Source organism: Agelaius tricolor, unplaced genomic scaffold, assembly GCF_023055355.1.
Source record: "Agelaius tricolor isolate 1412-34295 unplaced genomic scaffold, bAgeTri1.0.p SCAF_90, whole genome shotgun sequence".
Classification (NCBI taxonomy): domain Eukaryota; kingdom Metazoa; phylum Chordata; class Aves; order Passeriformes; family Icteridae; genus Agelaius; species Agelaius tricolor.
In genome coordinates, this window is record NW_027269350.1 from 32,840 (window position 1) to 55,305 (window position 22,466).

The following is a 22,466-nucleotide window of genomic DNA, read 5'->3' on the forward strand; positions in this document are numbered from 1 at the left end:
CCCAATGTCCCCAAATGTTCCCCAGTGTCCCAAATTTTCCCATAATGTCCCAAATGTCCCCAATCCCCCCAATGTCCCCTGTGTCCCAAATTTTCCCAAAATTTCCCCTCAATGTCCCCAGTTTTCCCCAAATGTCCCCGAATTTCCCTAAATTTCCCCCCAATGTCCCCAAATTTCCCCCCAATGTCCCCAGTGTCCCCCAATGTCCCCAAATTTCCCCCCAATGCCCCCAGTGTCCCCCAATGTCCCAAATTTTCCCCAAAATGTCCCAAGTTTTCCCAAAGTGTCTCCAAATGTCCCAAATTTCCCCCCAATGTCCCCAAATGTCCCCAGTTTCCCCCAAATGTCCCAAATTTCCCCCAATGTCCCCCCAATGTCCCCAGTTTCCCCCAAATGTCCCCAATTTTCCCAAAATGTCCCCAAATGTCCCCCCCCCCGCCCCGCGAAAAGCGCGCGAACGCGGCGCCCCAAGCCCCGCCCCGTTTTGACCCCGCCCCTGCCCCGTCCCAATTGGTCGCCGGCCCGGTCAAGGCCCCGCCCCCGTTGCCATGGCCGCGGCCGTTGCCGCGCGACGTAAACACGGGACGCCGGACGTGGTGACGTCACCGGCGGGGAACGCCGTAACCGGGGAGACCCGCGCGGTGTTTACCGGGACGGGAGAGGGAACCGCGGGAAAATGGGGCGGGGAAAAACCCCGGGAACCGGACAGGGACCCCCGGGACCCTCGAGAGCCGAGAGGGACCCCCGGAACACCGGGCTGGGACCCCCGGGACACCGGGAACCGGGCAGGGACCCCCGGGACACCGGGAAGGGAGCGGGACCCAAGGGAACCGGGCTGGGACCCCCGGAAAGGAACGGGGACCCCCGGGACCCTCGGAACGGGGCTGAGACCCCCGAAAGCTGACCGGGATCCCCGGTAACCGAGCGGAACCCCCAGGAACGTGACTGGGACTCCCGGGACACCGGGAACGGGGCTGAGACCACCGAGAACCGACCAGGACCCCCGGGAACGGGACAGGGACCCCCGAGAGCTGACCGGGACCCCCGGGACACCGGGAACGGGGCTGGGACCCCCGGAAACGGGGCTGGGACCCCTGAGAACCGACTCGGACTCCTGGGAATGGGATTGGGAGCCCCGGGATCCCGGGAACGGGACAGGGACCCCCAGTAACGGGACTGGGTCCCCCGAGACCCCCGGGACACCGGTAACGGGGCAGGGAATCCCGAGACGCCCGGGACACCGGTAACGGGACCCCCGGGCTATGCCGGGACCGGGAGCCACCGGGAGTCACCAGAGCCGCCGCCCGGTGGCACCGGAGGGGGCGGGGCCGGCTCGGATGAATGAATGACCCCGAGGGCGTGGGAACCGCCCCCCCCGGGGGTGCCCACGGTGCCGCCGTGACTCAGCGCCGGTTCCCGCCGGTGACATCAGCGCCCGGTGCCCGGCCCGGGGCTGCGGAGGGACCGGGACCCACCGGGGCTCTCGGGAACCCCGAACCGGGACCCCCGGGACCCCCAAACCGGGACCACCGCGACCCTCAGGGACCCCCGGACCGGGGCTCTCGGAACCCCGAACCGGGACCCCCAAACCGGGACCCCCCGGACCCCGCGGACCCCCGAACCGGAACTCGCGAACCGTTACCCCCGGAACCCCCGAACCGAGACCCCCAGACCCCCATCCCGGGACCTCCCCGGTACCGGGAACGGCTCCATCCGGAGACGGTACCGGGGGGGGTCCCGAGGCGTTACCGGGAGAGCTCCCGGTGGTACCGAGGGGGATCCCGGGCGTCTCCCGGGGGATGTCCCGGGGGCTACCGGAGGTCCCGGGGGTTCCTCAAAGACACCGGGGGGTCCCGATGGCGGAACCGGGGAGATCCCGGAGGGAGCGGGGGGTCCCGGGGGTCTCATGGGGGAGTTCCCGGAGGTTACCGGAGGTCCCGGGGACACCGGGAGATCCCGGTCGGGGTCGCGGGGGTCCCGGGAGGTCACCGGGGGAAGCACCGGAGGGAGATACCGGGGATCCCCGGTGGGTGGGGGGGGGTCCCGCGGGTCTCATGGGGAGTTCCCGGGGGTTACCGGAGGTCCCGGGGGCTCCTCGAGGACACCGGAGGTCCCGGGAGGTCACCGGGAGATGCACCGGAGGAGGGGGGTACCGGGGATCTCCGGTGGGTCGGGGGTCCCGGGGGTCTCCCGGGGGAGTTCCCGGTGCCGCCAGCCCAGAGGGTTCGGGCCGTTTCTAGAACGGGCGGCCGTTCCCGTTTCTATTAATACGGGCGGGCGGCGGCGGCGGCGGCGGCGGCGGCGGCGGCGGCGGCGGCGGAGGGAATCCCTGTGACGTCATTGCTAGGATACCAAACAAACACTCCAGACAAGCCCATATATGGCTAATTGCGTCACAGGAACTCCGGGGGGGCGGGGCCAGGGGATCCCCCCCGTTCCCGGCCCTCCCCGGAGCCTCTTAACGGCGGCGGCGCCTCCGGGAGCCTCAAACGGCGGCGGGCACCGAACGCGCGGAGCCCGCGGGGTCTCGGTGGGCCCGGGGGGGTCCCGGGGGTCCCCGAACGGCGGCGGAGGGGGGCGTGACGTCAGCGGAGGGGGGCGTGGCCCCGCCGTATAAAGCGGCGGGGCTGCCGTGAGCCGTTCATTCATAAAACCGGACACCGGGGCGAGCGGCGGGAGCGTCAGCGGGGCCTGGCCGAGGGGATTTACCGGAGCTCGGCACGGATTTACCGGGGCTCGTAACGGAAAGGGAGATTTTTTTTGTACCGGGACAACTTTTGGGAAACCGCCGGGAGTTTTTCTGTAGCGGAGCCACCGGAGCCGGTCACGGATGGAGCGGAGCGTGTGAGGGGGGTTTTGGAACGGAGAGCCGGAGATCGGAACGGACGGTACCGGAGATTATAGCGGACAACCGGAGCTGGGCACGGACGGTACCGGAGATTATAGCGGACAACCGGAGCTGGGCACGGACGGTACCGGAGCTTATAGCGGATAACCGGAGCTTGGCACGGAGGGTAGCGGAGCTTTTAGGGCACGACCGGACACGGCGGCGCTCGGTACCGGCAAACCGGAGCTCGGTACCGGAGCTTATAGCGAAAAGCAGAGCTTTTAGCGGACAACCGGAGCTTACAGCGGACGGTACCGGAGCTTTTAGCGCACAACCGGAGCACGGCACGGACACACCGGAGCTCACAACCGCTTAAGCGGGGCACACCGGACACCCAGCGGAGCCTGACCGGAGCCTGACCGAGCCGAGCCTCCCCCCGCCCCGTGATGCCGCCGGTGCTAACGGCGTGACCCCGCAGCTTTGTGGCGGCGGGGCGGCCCCCGCGGCCCCGGGGCCATGTTCCAGGGGTTCCCCGGGGATTACGACTCGGGCTCCCGGTGCAGCTCGTCGCCCTCGGCCGAGTCCCAGTACCTGTCGCCGCTCGACTCCTTCGGGAGCCCCGCGGCCGCCGCCGGGGCCGCTCAGGTGAGCACCGGGAGGAACCGGGGGCGTGAGGACGATGATGGGGATGAGGAGGATGAGGCGGGGAAGGGGGGGAGGATGAAGAAGAGGAGCACCGGGGGGGCGGGGCCGTGCGTAAGCCGCGCGCAGTGACGTCGCGGGCGGCGGTGACGCGGCACGCACGCACGCAGAGCGCGCGGGTTATTTTTGGGGTGTCCCCTCCCCCCCTCTCCCCCCGCTGCGGCGCGAGGCGTTGCCAAGGGAGACGGGAGATGGACACGCCCCCTCAGGGCGGGCACGCCCACTTCGCGGCGAAGCCACGCCCATATGAGCGCGTGGAACGGGGGTTAGGCCACGCCCACTGGTGGGGATGGGCGCGCCCCCTCTGAGCCTTGATCACGCCCCTTCTGAGCCTTGGCCACGCCTCCTCTGAGCCTTGGCCACGCCCCCTCATGAATTTTGGGGGGCTCGGGGGGGCCCCAAAGGGTGGCGGTGTCACCTGGGGGTGGCGATGTCACCTGGGGACCCTCGGGGTCCCCTCCAGGGCTCGGATTTTGGGCAGGGGGCGACCCCCAGACCCCTCCCCCAGCCCGAGATGGGTTTGGGGGTGCCTGGGGGTGACAGGGACAGGGGGGACACTCGGACTGCGGTGACACGGACACGGGGATGTCACCCTTGGGTGACAGGGACATGAGAGCGTCACCTTTGGGTGACAGGGACACCACGATGTCACATCCCGGAGCCGGGGGAGGACAGGGGTGTCCCTAGCGGTGTCACCTCTCTAACCGTGTCCCCCCGTGTCCCCAGCGGTGTCACCGCTCTGTGTCCCCCCGTGTCCCCCTGTGTCCCCAGCGGTGTCACCTCTGTAACCCTTGACCCCCGTGTCCCCCGTGTCCCCCCGTGTCCCCCACCCATCTAACCGTGTCCCCCGTGTCCCCCATCCCTTTAACCGTGTCCCCTGTGTCCCCAGTGGTGTCACCTCTCTAACCCGTGTCCCCCTGTGTCCCCCGTGTCCCCCCTTGTCCCCTCGTGTCCCCAGCAGTGTCACCTCTCTAGCCCTTGTCCCCCCCGTGTCCCCCACCCCTCTAACCCGTGTCCCCCGTGTCCCCAGCGGTGTCACCCCTCTAACCGTGTCCCCCCGTGTCCTCTCATGTCCCTCCGTGTCCCCAGTGGTGTCACCTCTCTAACCCTTGTCCCCCCGTGTCCCCCACCCCTCTAACCCGTGTCCCCCGTGTCCGCCACCCCTCTAACCGTGTCCCCCCGTGTCCCCCGTGTCCGCCACCCCTCTAACCGTGTCCCCCGTGTCCCCCCAGGAGTGCAGCGCCCTGGGGGACATGCCCGGCTCCTTCGTGCCCACGGTGACGGCCATCACCACCAGCCAGGACCTGCAGTGGCTGGTGCAGCCCACGCTCATCTCCTCGGTGGCCCCGGGGGCTCCCATGGCCCAGCAGCCGCCGCAGCCGCCGCCGCCGCCCCCTCCTCCCCTGGACCCCTACGAGCTGCCCGGGCCCAGCTACGGCACCCCCGGCATGGGCGGCGGGAGCTTCGCGGGACCACCGGGACCGACCCCCGGCAGAGCCCCCCGGGCGAGGGCGCGGCGGGGCCGGGAGGAGACGGTGAGAGGGGATGGGGGGGACGGACAGGGGGACAGGGGGGACAGAGGGACAGAGGGACAGAGGGACAGAGGAGACGGTGAGAGGGGACAGACAGGGGGACGGAGGGACAGAGGAGAGACGGTGAGAGGGGACGGGGGGCCGGGGGATGGACAGGGGGACGGGGGGGACAGAGGGACGGGGGGACAGAGGAGATGGTGAGAGGGGACAGAGGGATGGGGAACAGACAGGGGGACAGGGGGGACAGAGGGACAGAGGAGATGGTGAGAGGGGACAGAGGGACGGGGAACAGACAGGGGGACAGGGGACAGACAGGGGGACAGAGGGGGGACAGAGGGACAGGAGGAGATGGTGAGAGGGGACAGGGGGACAGGGGACAGACAGGGGGACGGAGGGACAGAGGAGACGGTGAGAGGGGACGGGGGGACGGGGGATGGACAGGGGGACAGAGGGATGGGGGACAGAGGGAACAGACAGGGGAACGGACAGGGGACAGACAGGGGGACAGAGGAGACGGTGAGAGGGGCCGGGGGGCCGGGGGATGGACAGGGGGACAGGGGGACAGAGGGACAGGAGGATGGAGGAGATGGTGAGAGGGGACAGAGGGACCGGGAACAGACAGGGGGACAGGGGACAGACAGGGGGACAGAGGGGGGACAGAGGGACAGGAGGAGACGGTGAGAGGGGACAGGGGGACAGGGGACAGACAGGGGGACAGAGGGACAGAAGAGATGGTGAGAGGGGACAGAGGGACAGGGGACAGACAGGGGGACAGAGGGATGGGGGACAGAGGGAACAGACAGGGGAACGGACAGGGGACAGACAGGGGGACAGAGGGACAGAGGAGACGGTGAGAGGGGACGGGGGAACGGGGGGCGGACAGGGGGACAGGGGGGGACAGAGGGACAGGGGACAGACAGGGGGACAGAGGGATGGGGGACAGAGGACGGACAGGGGACAGACAGAGTTACAGGGGGGGACAGAGGGACGGGGGACAGACAGGGGGACAGAGGGGTGGTGGCACTTTGGGGATGTGGCAGGGGGAGTTTAGGGCTGTCAAAGTGGAAGTGGAAGGAGATTGAAGGACAGACAGGTGGTGGCACCTTAGGGACACCCCAGGCGGCGGTGGCACCTTGGGGACATCATGAGTGACAGGAACCTGTGGGACGTTCCAGCTGATGGCACCTTGGGGACACGGAGGGAGCTGGGGACATCACGAGAGGCAGGAGATTGAGGCCACCCCAGGCGGTGGCACCTTGGGGACATGGAGGCAATCTGGGGACAGCAGGAACCCGCTGAGGGACGCTCCAGGTGGTGGCACCTTGGGGACACCACTCTCGCTGACGTCCCCCGCGCCCATTACCCCAGCGGGATTTTGGGTGCAGCCAGCGGGATTTTGGGGCCGGGGGCTCGCAGAGGGTGACAGAGGCGACACTGGGTGACACCGGGTGGCATCAGGGTGACACTGGGTGACATCGGGGTGACGCTGCTGTCCCCTGTCCCCGCAGCTGACCCCCGAGGAGGAGGAGAAGCGCCGCGTGCGGCGGGAGCGGAACAAACTGGCGGCGGCCAAATGTCGCAACCGGCGCCGCGAGCTGACGGACCGGCTGCAGGCGGTGAGTGACGGCGCTATCGCGACATTATGGGGACACTATCGCGACACTATTGCGACATTGTTGCGACATCAGTCACCGCCAGGGGGTGGCGTGTGAGTGACACTATCGCGACATTATGGGGACACTATCGTGACACTATCGCGACAGCAATCACTGCCAGGGGGTGGCATTTGAGTGACACTATCGCGACACTATTGTGACAGTATTGCGACAGCAATCACTGCCAGGGGGTGACATTTGAGTGACACTATCGCAACACTATTGTGACATTATCGGGACATTATCACAACACTATCACCACATTATCGTGACATTATTGTGACATTATCGCGACGTTATTGCGACACTATCGGCACTATCGCAACATCAATCACCGCCGGGGGTGGCATTTGAGTGACACTATCACGAAATTATCGCGACACTATCGGGACATTATCGTGACATCAATCACCGCCAGGGGGTGGCATTGTCCCCAAGGGCCCGCAGGATGCGGCTGCGGAGGGAGATGGGGACAGAGGTGTCACCAGTGATGGTGGCAGTGTCCTTGGAACTGGGGACATTTGGGGACATTTGGGGACATTTGGGGACATCAGGAGGGGAGAGTGGTGTCACCAGCTGGTGGTGGCGATGTCCTCGGAGTTGATGTCCCCCAAGATCTGGGGACACCAGAGGGGACAGAGGGCGACAGTGGCACCCCTGAGAGCTGGGGACACCAGAGGGGACAGGACAAGGACAGTGCCATCCGTGGGGACAAGGGGACAAAGGAGGGGACAGACGGACACTTAGGGGCGTAGGAGGAGCCTGAGGGATGTCCCCAAGTTTGGGGACATCCGAGGGGACACTCAGGGATGGCCGGACAGAGGCCCAGACAGACACAGGAGGGACACAACGACCCTGGGGACACTCAGGGACACTTGGGGACAGTTGGGGACACCCAGGGATGGACAGACAGAGACCCAGACGGACACGCAGGGCCACGGGAATGCCACTACAACCCTGGTGACACTCGGGTGCCACCTGTAGATGTCACCAGGTCTCTGATGGCGCTGTCCCCAGACTTGAGGACACCCAGAGACCCAGACGGACACGCAGTGACACGGGAGGGCCACAGGAGGGCGACAAAGACCCTGGCGACACTCGGAGGGACACGGGAACGCCACAACGACCCCTGGGGACACTCGGGGACACTCGGGGACATCCCTGAGTGGGTGATGGCGATGTCCCCAGACTTGGGGGCACCCAGAGACCCAGGTGGACACGCAGGAACACAGGACGGCCACAACAACCCCTGGGGACACCTGTAGATGTCACCTGGTCCCTGATGTCGCTGTCCCCAGACTTGGGGACATCCGAGGGGACACTCAGGGACACCTGGGGACACTGCCAGGTCTCTGGTGGCGCTGTCCCCAGACTTGGGGACACTCGGGGATGGATGGACAGAGACCCAGACAGACACGCAGGGACACAGGAACGCCACAACGACTCCGGGTGCCGCTCGGGTGCCACCTGTGGATGTCACCGGGTCCCTGATGTCGCTCTCTGGACATCCGAGGGGACACTCAGGGACACTTGAGGACACCCAGGGACGGACGGACAGAGACCCAGACAGACACGCAGGGACATGGGAGGGGACAGCGACACTTGGGGACACCCAGGGATGGACAGACAGAAACCCAGGGCCGCGGGAGGGCCACAACAACCCCGGGCGCCACCTGGGGGGACACCTGTAGATGTCACCTGGACACCGCCAGGTCTCTGGTGGCGCTGTCCCCAGACTTGGGGACACTCAGGGATGGACGGACAGAGACCCAGACAGACACGCAGGGACATGGGAGGGGACAGCGACACTGGGGACACTCAGGGACACTTGGGGACACTCAGGGATGGACAGACAGAAACCCAGGGCCACGGGAGGGCCACAACAACCCCGGGTGCCAGCTGGTGGCACACCTGGTGACACCGCCGTGCCCCTGACGTGGCTGTCCCCGCAGGAGACGGACCAGCTGGAGGAGGAGAAGGCCGAGCTGGAGTCGGAGATCGCCGAGCTGCGCAAGGAGAAGGAGCGCCTGGAGTTCGTGCTGGTGGCCCACGCTCCCGCCTGCAAGGTCCCCTTCGAGGACATCGGCGGCGCCACCACCGCCGCCGCCGCCGCCGCCGCCGCCGCCATGGTGGCCCCTGTCCCCGTCACCGTCCCCGTCTCCTCCGAGGTGAGCAGCCCGGGCAAGGCTCCGCTGTCCCCGCTGTCGCCGCTGCCGTTGTTCCTCCTCCCGCAGGGTCCCTTCCCCGCCTGCTGGGGACCCCCTAACGCGACCCCCCCCCGCGTTTGTGTCCCCCCACCCAGAGGGAGCCTCCTCCTCCTCCTCCTCCTCCTCGTGCGGAGCCTCGCACCAGCAGCGGAGCGGCGGCGGCGGCGGCAGCGGCGACCACCGGGGCTCCTCCTCCTCCTCCTCGGACTGCCTGAGCTCCCCCTCGCTCCTCGCGTTGTGAACGGGGCAGGTGGCACTTGGTCACCTCCGTGCGTCCCCTCGGTCACCTCCGTGTGTCCCCCGCTCGGGGGGTTCCCTGTCCCCCTCGAGGTGACCCCTCCAGGTCACCTCCACCGGGGCTGCTCCTCCTCCTCTTCCTCCTCCTCGTCCTCCTCCTCCTCGGGCTGCCTGAGCTCTCCCTCGCTCCTCGCGTTGTGAACGGGGCGAGGTGGCACTTGGTCACCTCCGTGTGTCCCCTTGGTCACCTCCGCGTGTCCCCTTGGGCCTTGAGGGGGTCCCTGTCCCCCCTCCAGGTGCCACCTCCAGGTGACCTCTGTGTCCCCCCTCAAGGAGGTCCCTGCACCTCCAGGTGACCCCTCCAGGTCACCTCCCACTTTGTCACCTCCATGTCCCCCTCGAGGGGCTCCAGGGGCCACCTCCCCCCTCTCCAGGTGTCACTTTGTCACCTCCGTGTCCCCCCTCGAGGAGGTCCCCGCACCTCCAGGTGTTCCCTCCAGGTGACTCCTCCAGGTGACACCTCCAGGTCACCTCCGTGTCCCCCCTCAAGGAGGTCCCTGCACCTCCAGGTGTTCCCTCCAGGTGACTCCCCCAGGTGACACCTCCAGGTCACCTCCGTGTCCCCGCCTCAAGGAGGTCCCCGCACCTCCAGGTGACCCCTCCAGGTGTCAACTCCCACTTTGTCACCTCCTCCTCCTCGGACTGCCTGAGCTCTCCCTCGCTCCTCGCGTTGTGAACGGGGGCAGGTGGCACTTGGTCACCTCCGTCTCCCCTTTGTCACCTCCGTGTCCCCCTGAGGAGCTTCAGGAGCCACCTCCACATTCTCCAGGTGTCCCTTTGGGGTCCCCCCCCTGCTCGGAGGTGTCACTTTGTCACCTCCGTGTCCCTTTCAGGGGGTCCCTGGACCTCCAGGTGACCCCTCCAGGTGCCACCTTCAGGTGTCCCCATCCAAGTGACCCCTCCAGGTGTCCCCATCCAGGTGCCACCTCCAGATGTGGCCCCGTGTCCCGCCTGTCCCCTCACCTGTCCCCTCCCCCCTCCCCTCGCTTGGCCTTGGCTCCGCCCCCTCCCCTCCCCCCCCCCCGGTATATAAATCTATTTTTGTTGCGCGGGAGATGTTTAATTTTTTATTATTAATTATAACGAGGATAATTATTGTTCGTGCCGTGTTCGTGCCCACCCCGGGGGTCGCGCCCCCTTCCCCCTCGGGGGTCGCCCCCTCCCCCGGTCCGCGCTCGTCCCCCCCCCCCCCAGACGTGGCCAATAAAAGCTTCCAGCGGCTCCCGCGGCTCCCGAGGCGTTTTTTGGGGAATGGGGGAGATTTTGGGGTCTGGGGGGGGAGATTTGGGGAGGGGGTCGCTGAGGGGAGGTGGGGACAGACGGGACACGGGGATAGAGGGGACATGGAGCTCTTGGGGACACGATTGTGGGGACACGGAGCTCGTGGGGACACGGAGACAAAGGGGACAGAGGGGACAATGGGGACAGAGGGGACACGGGGACAGAGGGGACGTCGCCCCGTTGCCCCACCCACCTGCCAATCAATGAAAAATAGGTGTGGTCGAGGCCGCGCCCTCCTCAAACCACGCCCCCTGTTCGCCTGCAGTTCCGCCAGTGACCGCCAGGGGGAGCGCGGGGAGAGAGAGACTGAAGGGGGGGGTGCTCCCAGTTTGGGGGGGGCGTTTCCCAGTTTGGGGGGGGCGTTTCCCAGTTTGGTGTCCATTCTCGCCCAGTTTGGGAGATCCTTTCCCAGTTTGGGGGATCCTTTCCCAGTTTATGGGATTCTGTCCCAGTTTGTGGAATTCTCTCCCAGTCTGGGGACTCCTTTCCCAGTTTGGGGGGTGCATTTCCCAATTTGGGGACTCCTTTCCCAGTTTATGGGATTCTCTCCCAGTTTATGGGATTCTCCCCCAATTTTTTGGATTCTCCCCCAGTTCAGAGGATTCTCTCCCAGTTTGGGGGATTCTCTCCCAGTTTGGGGGATCTTTTCCCAGTTTGGGAGATCTCTTCCCAGTTTATGGGGTTCTCTCCCAGTTTGGGGGATCCTTTCTCAGTCTGGGAGGTCCCTGCCCAGTCTGGGGACTCCTTTCCCAATTTGTGGGATCTTTTCCCAGTTTATGGGATTCTCTTCCAGTTTGGGGACTTCTTTCCCAGTTTGGGGACTCCTTTCCCAGTTTTTGGGATTCTCTCCCAGTTTATGGGATTCTCTCCCAGTTTTTTGGGATTCTCTCCCAGTTTTTGGGATTCTCTCCCAGTTTGTTTGCCCCCCAATTTGTCCCCAGAGCGTCCCCACGCTGTCCCCCCCCCGTCCCCCCTGTCCGGCGCCCCCGGTTCCTTTCCCGCCGCTGCCGCTTCCGCCGCCGCCGCCGGGCCGGGGCTGACCCGGTGCCCCCCGGCCCCGCTCCCGCCCTCGGGCCCGGTCCCGCCCTCGGGCCCGGTTATTTTGGTTATTTTTAGCGGTCGCCGCTGTCGCCTCTTCCTGCCCGGATCCCGATTTATTCCTGACCCGGGACAAGGCTGGGGACACACCCGGGCGGTGGCGGTGGTGGCCTCGGTGTCCCCTCCCCCCGGTGTGACACGAGAGCCCGAAGGGTCCCCAGGGCTGTCCCCGAGCCCGACGGGACACCCGGGAAGGGACGCGGGGGGGAATTGTCCCCAAGGTGTCCCCTTGTCCCCAAGGTGTCCCCAAGAACGACAACACCGCCGTTAATTTACAGCGTCATTTACACACTGGGGCGAACTGGGACGAACTGGGACGAACTGGGGCGAGCTGGGGAGGGGGACTCGCTCCCATTCGTGGTGTCCCCACCCCGGGGGATGTCCCCACCCTGTCCCCTTGTCCCCTCAGTGTCCCCAAGAACGACAACACCGCCATTAATTTACAGCGTCATTTAGACACTGGGGCGAACTGGGACGAACTGGGACGAGCTGGGACGAACTGGGACGAACTGGGACGAGGGGATTCGCGGCGTCCCCACCGCGGGGGCCGTCACGGGGGGGTCCTGGCGGGGCTGCGGCGCGGGAGGCGCGGGAGGCGCAGCTGGAACGGGAGGCAGCGCACGGGGCGCGGCGCCGCCAGCTCGGCGAAGAACGTTCGGTACCGGGGGGGCCCCGGTTCCGGTTCCGACCCCTCCAAATCCTGCAGCACCCCCAGGATCTCCCGGCGGGGGCCCTGAGCCCGCAGCCCCCGCGCGTCCAGCAGTGCGGCCACGTGTCTGCGCCTGCGGGGACAATGAGGCGACAATGAGGGGACAACACCGGGGGTCAGCGGTGACAAAACCCCCCCGGAGCCCCGGTGGGCGCGGATTTTGGGGCAGGGGTGAGCCCTGTCTCGGTTTAACCGGTCCCAGTCTCTCCTGATGGGTTAAACTGGTGTTAAACCCCCCAAAGTACCTCCTGATGGGTTAAACTGGTGTTAAACCCCCTAAATTACCTCCTGATGGGTTAAACTGGTGTTAAACCTCCCAAATTCCCCCGTGCTGGGTTAAACTGGTGTTAAACCTCCCCAAATCCGCCCTGATGGGTTAAACTGGTGTTAAACCCCCCCAAATTCCCTCCTGATGGGTTAAACTGGTGTTAAACCCCCCAAAATCCCTCCTGATGCGTTAAACTGGTGTTAAACCCCGGTGTCCCCACGCGTGTCCCCGGTTCCCCCGGGACCCCGGCACCGGGACAGGGGAGGGGCCCTTGGCGCTCGGCCGGGGCCGTTTCCCGGCGGGGGGAACGGGGCGGGAGCTGCCGGGAAGGGCCGGAGAGGCCGCGTCCGGTCCAAGCCCCGCTCGGGTCCCCCCGCGGGAGCTCCGCGTCCTGCCCGGGGCCACCGGGGGTGGCGGGAAGGGTGTGGCAGCCCCGCGGTGTCACCCGCGCCTGTGTCACCCCCGGCGGTGCCACTGCCGCGGGGCCGCCCTCGGTTGTGCCACCCCCGCGGGGGTCCCTTGGTGTCACCCCCGTCTGTGTCACCCTGGTGTCACCCCAGTGCCACCCCCGGGGTGTCCCCGCACCTACCGGACATCGGGGAAGTCCCTGGCCAGGGCCCCGACCTCCATCTGCAGCGCGGCCGTGTCCTCCAGCACCAGCAGCTCCCGCAGCCGCGGCACCACCGAGTCCAGCCAGGGCGACGCCGAGTCCTGGGGGACGTTGGGGACACCTCGGTGACCGGCGGTGGCCGCCGCGGCCAGGAGGGTCAGCCAAGACCCAGCCATGTCCCATGGGTGCCACTCAAGCCAACGATGCCCCATGGGTGTCACCCAACACCCGGCGATGTCCCATGGGTGTCACCCATCCCAACACCCAGCGATGTCCCATGGGTGTCATTCAACATTCAATGATGTCCCACAGGTGCCACCCAACACCCAGCGATGTCCCACGGGTGTCACCCAACCCAACAATGTCCCACGGGTGTCACTCAAACCAGCAATGTCCCACAGGTGTCACCCAACCCATTAATGTCCCATGGGTGTCATTCAACCCAATGATGTCACACAGGTGTCACCCAATGTGGTGCCGATCAATGTCCCATGGGTGCCACCCCGCCCAATAACCCAACACCCAATGATGTCACACAGGTATCACCCAACCCAACAATGTCCCATGGGTGCCACCCACCCCAACACCCATCAATGTCCCATGGGTGCCACCCAACCCAACAGCCATCGATATCCCACCCCAACAGATGTCACCCACCCCAACTCAACGCTGTGTCCCAGATGTCACCCCTGTGTGTCACCCCTCCCAACCCACCAATGTCCCATGGGTGTCACCCAATCCAACCCACCAACGTCCCACAGGTGCCACCCATCCCAATCCATTAATGTCCCATGGGTGTCACCCAACCCACCAATGTCCCATGGGTGCCACCCTGCCCAATAACCCAACACCCAATGATGTCACACAGGTGTCACCCAACACCCATCAGTGTCCCATGGGTGCCACCCACCCCAACACCCAGCAATGTCCCATGGGTGCGACCCAACCCATCAACGTCCCATGGATGTCACCCAACACCCATCAATGTCCAATGGGTGTCACCCAACCCAACGATGTCCATGGGTGTCACCCACAGGTGTCACCCAACTCAACACCCACCAACGTCCCACAGGTGCCACCCATCCCAACCCATTAATGTCCCATGGGTGTCACCCAACCCAACGATGTCCATGGGTGCCCAGCGATGCAGGTGTCACCCACAGGCGTCACCCACAGGCACCACCCATCCCAAGCCACCCATGTGCCCTGGGTGTCCCCCTCCCACCCCTCCGGTGGTCCCGGGTGGCCTCACCAGGCGCGTGAAGAGCTCCCGGAGCTGCCGGGCCTCGTCCCCGAGCCGTGCGGCCACGCGGGCGCGCGCCTTGGCCGAGGTGCACACCAGGCGCCCCTGCAGCAGCGGCCGCACGTACTCGATGAGCACGCGGCGGTGCAGCTCGCTGACCAGCACCTGGCACGGGAGAAAGGTGTCACCACCTGGGGCACACCTGGTGAGGTCACTGTGACCATGGCGTCACCCAGAGCCATACTCAGTGATGGCACTGCGGCCACCGTGTCTGCTCGATGAGCACACGGCGGTGCAGCTCGCTGACCAGCACCTGGCACGGGAGAAAGGTGTCACCACCTGGGGCACACCTGGTGAGGTCACCGTGCCCTCGGTGTCACCCAGCAGTGGCACTGTGGTCATCGTGCCCATGGTGTGACATGGAGCAGCAGCCAGTGATGGCACCACACCCGTGGTGTCACCTGGGGCAGCACCTGGTGAGGTCACCGTGCCCACCTGGAGCCACACCTGGTGATGGCACTGCAGCCACTGCGCCCATGGTGCCACCCGGGGCAGCACCCAGTGGTGTCACCGCACCTGCAGGGCAGGACCAAGTGTGGCCACCGTGCCCGTGGTGTCACCCAGAGCAGCACCCGGCGATGGCACCGTGCCCACGATGTCACCCAGGGCATCACCCAATGGTGGCACCGTGCCCATGGGTGCCACTCAACAAAGGCACGGTGCGCCCCAGCTGTCACCCAACCCCTGATGTCCCCCAGGTGTCCCCCGGTGTCACACCTGGTGTGGCTCGGGGTGCAGCGGCCGCAGGGTCTGCGCGAAGCCGGTGATGAGCATCACGATGGTGTCGAAGGCGTCCGAGCTCGTCAGCCACTTGCGCTTCATCAGCTTCCCAAAGTGGGGCTGGGGGGGACACGGGGACGTCACCACGGGTGGCACCTGGGTTGGCACCCGGTGGTGGCACCGGTGATGGTGGGCACCGTGTCCCATGGGTGTCACCAACCCAACCCAACGCCCAGTGATGGCCACCACGTCCCATGATTGTCACCAACCCAGCACGTGATGACAGCCACCATGTCCCACAATTGTCACCTGATGATGGCCACCATGTCCCAGAGGTGTCACCAACCCAACCCAACCCAACGCCTAATGATGGCCACCACAATTGTCACCAACCCAGCATCTGATGATGGTCAGCACCTCCCACAGGTGTCACCAACCCAACACCCTGTGATGTCCCATGGGTGTCACCCAACCCAACACCCGGTGATGGCCACCACAGTTGTCACCTGATGTCCCACAATTGTCACCTGATGACGGCCACCATGTCCCAGAGGTTTCACCCAACCTAATACCCCATGATGGCCACAATTGTCACCTGATGATGGCCACCATGTCCCATAATTGTCACCCGACTCAGCACCCAGTCATGGCCACCATGTCCCATGAGTGTCACCAACAGCACCCAATGATGTCCCAGAGGTGTCACCAACCCAACACCTGATGATGGCCACCACAGTTGTCACCTGATGATGGCCAGCGTGTCCCAGAGGTGTCACCAACCCAACTCAACCCAACCCAACCCAACCAAACCCGACCCAACCCATGCAAACCCAACTCAACCCAACCCAACCCAACCCAACCCAACGCAACCCAACCCAACTCAACCCAACTCAACCCAACCCAACCCAACCCAACACAACCCAACCCAACCCAACCCAACTCAACCCAACCCAACCCAACCCAACAACGGCCACCACATCCCGCAGTTGTCACCAACCCGAGACCCCCAAACCTTCTCCCCACGCCCCTGGCTGTCCCCCCGGTGTCACCTTGAGCTCCTCGAAGAGCCGCCGGGTGAGGAGGTGGCCGCAGGCGCGGGTGACCCTGTCCAGCGCCGCGTGCGCCTGCCGCCGCGGCTCCTCGCTCTCGGCGTGCCCGAACTGCGCCAGCCGCTCCGCGAACGCCCTGCCCGGGCCGGGGGGGAGAGTCTGAGCTTCCCCTCACCTCCCTCACCATCCTCGTTGGGGACCACTGAAGAGAAGACCCCCCCCTACCATGGGGAATCCCTGGCTCTGAAGGAGAAAGTCCCACGCCAAAGGCCCTGGGACCTGAGAGCGCAGCGTTAATTTATTGTTTTCATGGGTGTTGTTTGCTGTGTGCCGAGAAGGGGGCAACCTGCCCCGTTTGCAACAGCAGCCCTGGGAGCTGTCCCACCTCTCTCGGCCTGGCTGGGCTTCTCCTGAGTTCCCCACAGAAGACCCTCACCTGTTTTACAACCACCGTGACAGACAGACTGAGATGTGAGGAGCCTCTCCATCAAGGAGTGTGACACAAAACCCCCATGTGAAAAGACCCCGCTGCTCCTTCCAAGGACTGGGACTGAAACCCCCATGTGAAAAGGCCCCTCTGCTCCTCCATCAAACACCGAGACACGGAACCCCCGTGTGAAAAGGCTCCTCTGCTCCTCCATCAAGGAGTGAGACACGGAACCCCCGTATGAAAAGGCCCCTCTGCTCCTCCATCAAGGAGTGAGACACGGAACCCCCATGCAAAAAGGCCCCTCTGCTCCTCCATCAAGGACTGAGACATGGAACCCCCATGTGAAAAGGCCCCTCTGCTCCTCCATCAAACACCGAGACACGGAACCCCCGTGTGAAAAGGCTCCTCTGCTCCTCCATCAAGGAGTGAGACATGGAACCCCCGTGTGAAAAGGCCCCTCTGCTCCTCCCAAGGACTGAGACACAAAACTCCTGTGTGAAAAGGCCCCTCTGCTCCTCCATCAAGGGCTGAGACTGAAACCCCCGTGTGAAAAGGCCCCTGTGCTCCTCCATCAAGGCCTGGACACAAAACCCCCATGTGAAAAGGCCCCTCTGCTCCTCCATCAAACACCGAGACATGGAACCCCCGTGTGAAAAGGCCCCTCTGCTCCTCCCAAGGACTGGGACTGAACCCCCCATCCCGGGGCAGGTGTGTGGGGGAGGCAAGCTGACCAAAGCGAGATGTTTGCCTGCAGGTTGTGACCGCTGGACCAAGAGGACAATGGCTCTCGCTTACTGCTGAGAGCATGGACTACCTGTTACATCTGTTCCTTATTGGATCTGTTCCCCGTCTCTCACAATTTCCAATGGAGTTATCATAATGAAAACCTCTGAGTTAGCCAGAGACTTCGAGATCTCCCCGACGTAACAGGCGGATCCTTGGCTGGACTGGACCAAAGGACTTTGTCTCTACATTTGGTAGCTCTATCCCCCTCTTTCTCTCTCTCTTTTCTCTCTCTCCTCCTCTCTTTCTCTCCCTCAGTCCCTCTATCACATTTTGCTGTGGTCACTCAATAAAGGTGAGTTTGTTTCGGTTCCCCCTCGCACCCTGAGATCGCCCCACGAACCATCACGGACTCACTAGGACGGACCGAGGACGCCGAGGTGACACCGGGGCCTCGCAGCACCCTGGGCACACCTGGGGACAGGCGCTGGCCTCACCTGAACGGGGGGCAGCAGTTGGCCAAGGCGATGGCGCGGCCGGGGGTGGCATCGGGCGGGGCGAGGTCACCGGGGCTGTCCAGGAACCGCTCGACTTTGCGCTGGAAGCTGCACGGGGACAGCGGCGTCACCAAAGGGGCGGTGGCACTGCCCGGGGCGACGGCGAATGCGGGGGGACACAGGGGATGTTGTGGCTTTTGGGGCACCTGGCGTGTCCCTGTGTCCCCCAGGGTGTCCCCATGTCCTGGCCTGTGTCACATCCCAGTGTTCCCCATGTCCCCAGGGTGTCCCCATGTCCCCACGGTGTCCCCATGTCCTGTCTTGTGTCACATCCCAGTGTCCCCCGTGTCCCCAGGGTGTCCCCCCGTTTCCCAGGGTGTCCCCGCATCCCCAGGCTGTCCCCAAGGTGTCCCCAGGGTGTCCCCATGTCCATTCTGTGTCACATCCCAGTGTCCCCACATCCCCCAAGGTGTCCCCTGGATGTCCCCAGGGTGTCCCCACAGTGCCCCCGTGTCCTGTCCTCTGTCCCATCCCGGTGTCCCCATGTCCCCAGGGTGTCCCCAGGGTGTCCCCAAGGGTGTCCCCAGGTGTCCCACCTGTACAGGAAGGCCACCAGCACTCCCAGCAGGCTGTGCGCCATCTCCCGGCCGAACTCGGGGGTCACCTGGGGGGCTCGGTCCACGTGCGCCCGCAGCAGCTGTGGGGACAAGGACACCGTGGGGACAAGGCCACAATGGGAGTGGGGACACGGCCATGGTGTCCCCTGAGCTGTGGGGACAAGGCCACCATGGGGACAAGGACACCACAGGTGTGGGGACATGGCCATGGTGTCCCCTGGGCCATGGGGACACAGCCACCACAGGTGTTGGGACAAGGACACCATGGGTGTGGGGACAGGGCCATGGTGTCCCCTGGGCCATGGGGACATGGCCACAGTGTCCCCTGAGCCGTGGTGACACCGCCACTACCACAATGTCCCCTTGGCCACCACTGTCCCCGCATGCGTGTCACTGCAGTGTGACAGGGACAAGTCCAGGTGGTGGCACGGCCATACCCAGATGCCGCCCCAGGGGACAAGGACAAACCCCGGTGACACGTGTGGCCAGCCCCTCGTCCATGTCCTGGCTGGTGACATCCTCGGGCCACCTGTCCTCGCTGAGCTGCAGCTCCTGCGCCACGGCCACCTCCACCTTGGCCTGGCAGGGGACATTTGGGGACATCGTGGGGACAACGGTGTCCCCAGGTGTCCCAAAATATCCCCACGATGTCCCAAAATGTCCCCCCAATGTCCCCCATTGTCCCCCCAATCCCTTCAGTGTCCCCAATGTCCCAAATCCCCCCAATCCCCTCAATGTCCCCCAATGTCCCCAAATGTCCCCAAATGTCCCCACCTTGACAGCAGCAATGCAGGATCTCTCCAGGTCCCTCTGGATCTCGGGGGGCAGGAGGGGCCCCAATTCCTGCACCCGCAGCAGCGCCCCCACCTCGGGGTGCCCCAAAACCTCCCTGGGGAACATTGGGGACATTGGGAGGATTTGGGGACAATGGGGACATTGGGGGGATTTGGGGACATTGGGGACATTGGGGGGATTTGGGGACATTGGGGACATTGGGGGGATTTTGGGGTGTTTTACCTGGGCTAGGTGTGTCTGTGGGGCAGATTTTGGGGCAGGCATTTCTATGGGGCAGATTTTGGGGTTCTCACCTGGGATAAGCATTGCTATGGGGCAGATTTTGGGGTGTTTTCCCTGTGCTAGGTGTGTCTGTGGGGCAGATTTTGGGGTCTCACCTGGGATAAACGTTGCTATGGGGCAGATTTGGGGGGGTCTCACCTGGGATAAGCATTTCTATGGGGGAGATTTTGGGGTGTTTTACCTGTGCTAGGTGTGTCTGTGGGGCAGATTTTGGGGTCTCACCTGGGATAAACGTTGCTATGGGGCAGATTTGGGGGTCTCACCTGGGATAAGCATTTCTATGGGGCAGGCATTTCTGTGGGGCAGATTTTGGGGTGTTTTCCCTGTGCTAGGTGTGTCTGTGGGGCAGATTTGGGGAGTGTCACCTGGGATAAGCATTTCTATAGGGCAGATTCGGGGTTCTCACCTGGGATAAGCATTTCTATGGGGCAGATTTGGGGTTCTCACCTGGGATAGGCGTTGCTATGGGGCAGATTTGGGGGGTCTCACCTGGGATAGGCGTTACTATGGGGCAGATTTTGGGGCAGGCATTACTATGGGGCAGATTTTGGGGTGTTTTACCTGTGCTAGGTGTGTCTGTGGGGCAGATTTGGGGGTTCTCACCTGGGATAGGCGTTGCTGTGCCAATCCAGCAGCAGGTACATCTCGGGCACATCCAGCGGCCTCTGCGCCAGCGCCTTCACCTGCTGCCCCAGCGCCCGGTGGTAGCCCCGGGCGTAAACGCCCAGCGCCCCCCACTCGGGGGGGTACTCGGGGGCCACGCGGCTCCTCACGACCCCCAGGTCTCCCACCACCCTCGCGGCCAGCGCCGCCAGCCGAGCCCCGAGCCCGCCCGCCGGTGCCACCTGCGCCAGCCTCTCCCCGGCCGCCCTGGCCACCGCTTCGTGCCAGCGCCGCCGCAGCGCCCGAGGCCGCCCCGGGCGCGTCCCCGGTGGGCACCGAGCGTCCGCCGCCTCCTCCTGCTCCAGCACGGCCACCACGGCTCGCAGCGGGGCCAGCGCGGGTGGCGGCGATGTCACCGACTCGGCCACCACGGCCCAGAGCTGTGACAGGAGCGCCCGGTAAAGCAAAGCCACGTCCCGGGCTCGGCGGCCGCCAGCGGGGACCGGGGAGGGCGGAGAGGAGGAGGAGGAGGAGGAGGATGGGGATGGGGAGGAAGGGGACGCGGGGAGGGGACCCGGGGAGGGAGGGCGCGATGGGGACAGGGAGCACTCGGCCTCCAGGGCGATGATCTGAGCGTCCGCGGCCACCAGGTGCCGGCGCTGGATGAGCTCCAGGATTTCCAGCACTGCGGGGACACGGGGGTGGCACCGGGGGTGGCACCTGGCTCCGTGGGCACGGGGCCACCGGGTGTCACCATCCCCGTGTCCCCTGTCCCCTTGTCCCCACGTCCCTTGTCACCATCCCCGTGTCCTCCGTTCCCCATGGCCACAGGGCCCATGTCCCCATCCCTGTGGTCCCCGTGTCCCCAAATTCCGTGTCCCTTATCACCATCCCTGTGTCCCTTGTCACCACCCCCTTGTCCCCATGTCCTCATGTGTCCCTAAATCCCCTGTCCCCATCCCCGTGTCCCCTGTCCCCATCCTCATGTCCCTGTGGCCTCTGTCACCAACCCCAAGCCCCCACTTCCTCATGTTCCCAAACCCCCTGTCCCCCCGTTGTCCCCCTGTCCCCCTCATGTCCCCAACCCCCCCTGTCCCCCATCGCCCTCCTGTCCCCCTCAGTGTCCCCAAGCCCCCCTGGTGTCCCCAAGCCCCCTCGTTGTCCCCGTGTCCCCACTCACCGGACAGCGGCTCCCTGTCCCTTTCCCGGTCCCCGTCGCCGTCCTTGTCCCTCCCGCCGCTCTCCCGCCGTTCTCCCGTTCCCTCCGCGCCGTCCCCCGCCTGTCCCTCCACCGGCGACACCTTCTCTGTCCCGCGCTGTCCCCATGTCCCCAAGGCCAGCCTCAGCAGCGACCCCCGCTTGCCGCCCCCCGATTCCTCCGGGGGTCTCCGTGCGACCCCCGAGTCCTCGGAGCGGCGGCGCCCGCGGGGCCCGGCGGGGTCGCGGAGGAGGCGGCGGCCGAAGGGAGCCCCGAGGTGTCCCCCGAGGTGTCCCAGGTGTCCCCCCAGTTGTCCCCCCAGCCCCACCAGCCCGCCCAGGGTGGCGCGGCGGCGCCGGCGACCCTCGGGGTCCGCGGCGAACGGGTCCCCCCCGTCCTCCCGAGAGCCATCCGGGGGTCTCCGCAGCAGCGGCATGGCCGGGGGGACACCGGGAGTGGCACCGGGGGGCGAGGAGGGGACACCGGAGGGGACAGAGGAGGGGACAGCGAGGGGACAGAGGGGGGGACACGGAGGGGACGCGGCAGGCGGGAGGATGGAGACCCCCGGGAGCGGCGCGGGGGCTCCGGGGGCACCGGGGGCAGCGGCTTTGGTGGCTCCGGTGGCTTCAGCGGTGGCAGCTACGGTGACACCGGCAGCGGCTGTGGTGACACCGGCGGTGACAGCGGTGCCCTGGTGGCTCTGGTGGCTTTAGCGGCGGTGGTGACACTGGAGCTGCTGCGGGGACAACGGCGGCGGTGCGGTGGCACTGGCGGTGCTGTGGTGGCTCCGGTGGCTTTAGCGGCGGTGCTGTGGTGACACCGGTGGCCCCGGTGGCTCTGGCGGTGGTGGCGACGGCGACACCGGTGGCAGTGTAGTGTCACCGGCGGTGGCTGCGGCGGCGCTGGCCGCGTCTGCGGTGACACTGGTGGCGCTGGCGGTCACACCGGTGGCTCTGGTGGCGCTGGCTGTGGCGACACCGGCGGTGCTGGCAGTGTCACCAGCGGTGTCTGCGGTGACACTGGTGGCGCTGGCCGCTGTCCGGGGTTTCCTGAGGAAGCGCCG

At 65.6% G+C, this 22,466-nt stretch overlaps 2 protein-coding genes across 7 annotated transcripts; one reads left to right on the forward strand and one right to left on the reverse strand.

The window, feature by feature from the left end:
* The first annotated feature begins 2,352 nt into the window (after nt 1-2,352).
* On the forward strand, nt 2,353-10,442 carry FOSB (FosB proto-oncogene, AP-1 transcription factor subunit). 6 transcript variants are annotated; one of them, XR_011677360.1, is made up of 5 exons: nt 2,353-3,472; nt 4,762-5,064; nt 6,570-6,677; nt 8,669-9,713; nt 9,797-10,442. XR_011677360.1 is itself a non-coding variant. In XM_071418822.1 (5 exons), exons 1-5 carry the CDS (start codon nt 3,344-3,346, stop codon nt 9,136-9,138), a joined length of 876 nt encoding a protein of 291 aa, XP_071274923.1. In that variant the 5' UTR covers nt 2,354-3,343; the 3' UTR covers nt 9,139-9,281. The 6 variants fall into 6 exon arrangements, 2 of the variants coding, with proteins under 2 accessions (XP_071274922.1, XP_071274923.1); XR_011677362.1 differs by having other exon boundaries at nt 8,669-9,673; nt 9,756-10,442; XR_011677361.1 differs by having other exon boundaries at nt 8,669-9,631; nt 9,714-10,442.
* A 1,630-nt stretch (nt 10,443-12,072) lies between these two features.
* Nucleotides 12,073-21,839, reverse strand: EXOC3L2 (exocyst complex component 3 like 2). The gene is made up of 11 exons (XM_071418769.1): nt 21,386-21,839; nt 20,206-20,890; nt 19,300-19,414; nt 18,994-19,104; nt 18,505-18,605; nt 17,909-18,016; nt 16,259-16,394; nt 15,207-15,329; nt 14,439-14,594; nt 13,166-13,287; nt 12,073-12,381 (listed from the first exon to the last, which is right to left on the reverse strand). The coding sequence occupies exons 1-11, from the start codon at nt 21,837-21,839 to the stop codon at nt 12,150-12,152; spliced, it is 2,343 nt and encodes a 780-aa protein (XP_071274870.1). The 3' UTR covers nt 12,073-12,149.
* Nucleotides 21,840-22,466: the final 627 nt, after the last annotated feature.